This window comes from Salvelinus sp. IW2-2015, unplaced genomic scaffold, assembly GCF_002910315.2.
Source record: "Salvelinus sp. IW2-2015 unplaced genomic scaffold, ASM291031v2 Un_scaffold1544, whole genome shotgun sequence".
Taxonomy (NCBI): domain Eukaryota; kingdom Metazoa; phylum Chordata; class Actinopteri; order Salmoniformes; family Salmonidae; genus Salvelinus; species Salvelinus sp. IW2-2015.
This window is the reverse complement of record NW_019942976.1, coordinates 215,265-219,669: the sequence shown is the minus strand read 5'-3', so window position 1 is coordinate 219,669 and position 4,405 is coordinate 215,265. Positions and strand designations below refer to the sequence as shown.

General features: G+C 48.5%; 1 protein-coding gene across 1 annotated transcript in view; it reads right to left on the bottom strand.

Moving 5' to 3' along the window:
* Positions 1-1,115: 1,115 nt before the first annotated feature.
* Positions 1,116-4,405, bottom strand: part of LOC112071195 (rho GTPase-activating protein 5-like) — a gene marked incomplete at its 3' end in the record, with an annotated part of 53,868 nt that continues 50,578 nt past the window's right edge. The window contains 1 exon segment of the mRNA XM_070439295.1: positions 1,116-1,292. Coding sequence (XP_070295396.1) covers positions 1,116-1,292 — 177 coding nt within the window.

Sequence of the window (4,405 nt, the reverse complement as noted above, 5' to 3'; positions counted from 1 at the left end):
CAGAGAGAGATTGACAGCTGCTTCGAAATTGCAAAAAGGCACCTAAAGGACTCTCAGAGCATGAGAAACAAAATTCTCTGGTCTGATGAAACCAAGATTAAACTCTTTAGCCTGAATGCCAAGCGTCATGTCTGGAGGAAACCTGGCACCATGCCTACGGTGAAGCTGTGGGGATGTTTTTCAGCGGCAGGGACAGGGAGACTAGTCAGGATTGAGGGGAAGATGGACGGAGCAAAGTAAAGAGAGATCCTTGATGAAAACCTGCTCCAGAGCACGCAGGACCTCTGACTGGGGTGAAGGTTTACCTTCCATCAGACAACGACCTAAGCACACAGCCAAGACAATGCAGGAGGACTTTCGGGAAAAGTCTCTGAATGTCCTTGAGTGGTCCAGCCAGAGCCCGGACTTGAATCCGATCTAACATCTTTGGAGAGACCTGAGAATAGCTGTGCAGCGACGCTCCCCATCCAACCTGACAGAGCTTGAGAGGACTGCAGAGATGGGAGAAACTCCCAAATACAGGTGTGCCAAGCTTGTAGCGTCATACCCAAGAAGACTCAAGACTGCAATCGCTGCCAAAGGTGCTTCAACAAAGTACTGAGTGAAGGGTCTGAATACTTATGTAAATGTAATATGCATTACATTTTTTTTATACATTTGTAAAAATTTAAAAAACCTGTTTGTGCTTTGTCATTATGGGGTATTGTGATGTCATTAGGGTGTTGTGACGTCATTAAGGGTATTGTGTGTAGATTGAGGGGAAAAAAAATCATCTATTTTAGAATAAGGCTGTAATGTAACAAAATGTGGAAAAGTCAGGAGGTCTTAATACCCTCTGAATGCACTGTATACCTACTCAGTCAAGAGGTCTTAATACCCTCTGAATGCACTGTATACCTACTCAGTCAAGAGGTCTTATTACCCTCTGAATGCACTGTATTACCCTCTGAATGCACTGTATACCTACTCAGTCAAGAGGTCTTAATACTCTCTGAATGCACTGTATACCTACTCAGTCTGTGACGATCGGTTACTTTTTAACAACAGCGAAGATAAGCCCTTAAAAAGTGTATTTGTAAGGAGGAACACAGTGGTGTGATTACACTGTGACTGACCTCTAAGGTAGCGTTGAATTCATGGTACAGATCAGCGTCCTCCGCTGCCTCCGCCAGTCTCTTGACAGACTTCATCTTCCTACCCAGCATGCCCTCCATCTCCTCAGCAAACTTCTTCACCAGTTCCTCTCCGTCCACCTCCTCCATCTTCACCGTGGGCTCAACGTCTTTGTATTTCTGGAGAGGAAAGGGTTAAATACCCTTAATAAACATGTTTAAGTAAKCAACGGTTACAGGGTCCTGTTAACTACACAGGTGAACTGGCAGATTTGYTTATCTTTCAGGTGTTTTCAAGTCTGTAARTGAATCCACTTCCACAAGGGAGCTGTCATAAGAGACACATGTAACGTATTGTATGACAACAGCCAGAGAAGAGATGGATCTTGGTATTGGATTGGCTAGAGAACATAGAGCTTATCTCTAAATAGAACCTTGACAAACCGCTATCTGACTCTGTTGTCTTAGCTGGGGACTATTCAACAGCTGTTGGTGGATTAAAGTAGTCTGTTAATCATCTCCTGTTGTTTTTACCACAGTCAGTCTTTGACAATGATGTTAACCCTCTGCCCTCATCACCCCTCACATACCAAAACATTAACTAAAACACACACATACACTCAGTGGACAGTTTATTAGGTACACAACCCCCGTTCACGAAAATGGTTCGCTCCTACAAGCAGTGAGTCACGTTGCCGTGGCTTGCTATATAAAGCAGGCAGACAGGCATCAAGGCATTCAGTTACTATTCGATTAAACGTTAGAATGGGCAAAACGAGTGACCTAAGGGACTTTGAGTGTGGTATGATCGTCAGTGCCAGGCGTGCTAGTTCCAGTATCTCAGAAATGGCCGGCCTGATCCAGGAGTGAATAGTACCCCAGGCTGTATCACTGGATCAGAGGGAATAGAACCTCATGCTGGATCAGAGGGAATAGAACCTCATGCTGGATCAGAGGGAATAGAACCCCAGGCTGGATCAGAGGGAATAGAACCCCAGGCTGCAGGCTTATCACTGGGATCAGAGGGAGATAGAACCTCATGCTGGATCAGAGGGAAATAGAACTCATGCTGGATCAGAGGGAATAGAACCCCAGGCTGGATCAGAGGGAATAGAACCCCAGGCTGGATCACTGGATCAGAGGGAATATAACCTCATGCTGGATCAGAGGAATAGTACCTCAGGCTGTATCAGAGGGAATAGAACCCCAGGCTGTTCAGAGGGATATAGTGCATTCAGGTCTGGATCACTGGAGTCAGGAGGGAATAGAACCCCAGGCTGGATCACTGGATCAGAGGAATAGAACCCAGGCTGGATCACTGGATCAGAGGGAATAGAACCCCAGGCTGGATCACTGGATCAGAGGGAATAGAACCCCAGGCTGGATCAGAGGAATAGAACCCCAGGCTGGATCACTGGATCAGAGGGAATAGACCAAGGCTGTGATCAGAAGGGAATAGAACCACAGGCTGTATCAGCTGGATTCAGAGGGAATAGAACCCCAGGCTGGATCACAGGACAGAGGGAATAGAACCCCAGGCTGTATCAGAGGAATAGAACCCCAGGCTGGATCACTGGATCAGAGGGAATAGAACCCCGGCTGGATCAGAGGGAATAGAACCCCAGGCTAGATCAGAGGGAATAGAACCCCAGGCTAGATCAGTGGGAATAGAACCCAGGCTGGGATCAGAGGGAATAGAACCCAGGCTGGATCACTGGATCAGAGGGAATAGAACCCCAGGCTGGATCTGAGGGAATAGAACCCCAGGCTGTATCACTGGATCAGAGGGAATAGAACCCAGGCTGGATCACAGGATCCAGGGGAATAAACCCAGGCTGGATCAGAGGGATAGAACCCAGCTGGATCACTGGATCATAGGGAATAGTAACCTCAGCTGGATCAGAGGGAATAGAACCCCAGGCTGGATCACTGGATCAGAGGGAATAGAACCCAGGCTGGATCATGGATCAGAGGGAATAGAACCAGGCTGGATCAGAGGGAATAGTACCCCAGGCTGGATCACTGGATCAGAGGGAATAGAACCACAGGCATGCAGGCTGATCAGGGGAAAACCGGCTGGATCAGAGGGAAGAGAACCCAGGCTGGATCACTGGATCAGAGGGAATAGAACCCAGGCTGGATCACTGGATCAGAGGGAATAGAACCCCAGGCTGGATCAGAGGGAATATAACCCCAGGCTGGATCAGAGGGAAATAACCCCAGGCTGGATCACTGGATCAGAGGGAATAGAACCCCAGGCTGGATCACTGGATCAGAGGGAATAGAACCCAGGCTAGATCAGAGGGAAATAGAACCCCAGGCTAGATCAGAGGGAATAGAACCCCAGGCTAGATCAGTGGGAATAGAACCCCAGGCTGGATCAGAGGGAATAGAACCCCAGGCTGGATCACTGGATCAGAGGGAATAGAACCCCAGGCTGGATCTGAGGGAAATAGAACCCCAGGCTGTATCACTGGATCAGAGGGAATAGAACCCAGGCTGGATCACAGGATCAGAGGGAATAGAACCCCAGGCTGGATCACAGGATCAGAAGGAATAGAACCCAGGCTGGATCACTGGATCAGAGGGATATAGAACCACAGGCTGGATCAGAGGGAATAGAACCCCAGGCTAGATCAGTGGGAATAGAACCCCAGGCTGGATCAGAAGGGAATAGAACCCCAGGCTGGATCACTGGATCAGAGGGAATAGAAACCAAGCTGGATCACTGGATCAGAGGGATAGAACCCAAGCCTGGATACTGGATCAGAGGGATAGAACCACAGGCTGTGTCACTGGATCAGAGGGAATAGAACCCCAGGCTGTATCACTGTATCAGAGGGAATAGAACCCCAGGCTGTATCACTGGATCAGAGGGAATAGTACCTCAGGCAGGATAACAACCTATCCCTCAACGTAACCAAGACTAAGGAAATGATTGTGAACTACAGGAAAAGAGCACCGAGCACGTCCCATTCTCATCGACGGGGCTGTAGTGGAGCAGGTTGAGAGCTTCAAAATTCCTTGGTGTTCACATCAACAACAAACTAGAATGGTCCAAACACACCAAGGACAGTCATGAAGAGGAGCAACAAAGCCTATTCCCCCTCAGGAAACTAAAAGATTTGGCATGGGTCCTGAGATCCTCAAAAGGGTTCTACAACTGCAAATCGAGCGCATCCTGACTGGTTGCATCACTGACTGGTCCGGCCAATTGCTCAGCCTCCGACCGTAAGGCACTACAGAAGGGTAGTGCGTACGGCCCAGTACATCACTGGGGCAAAGCTGCCTGC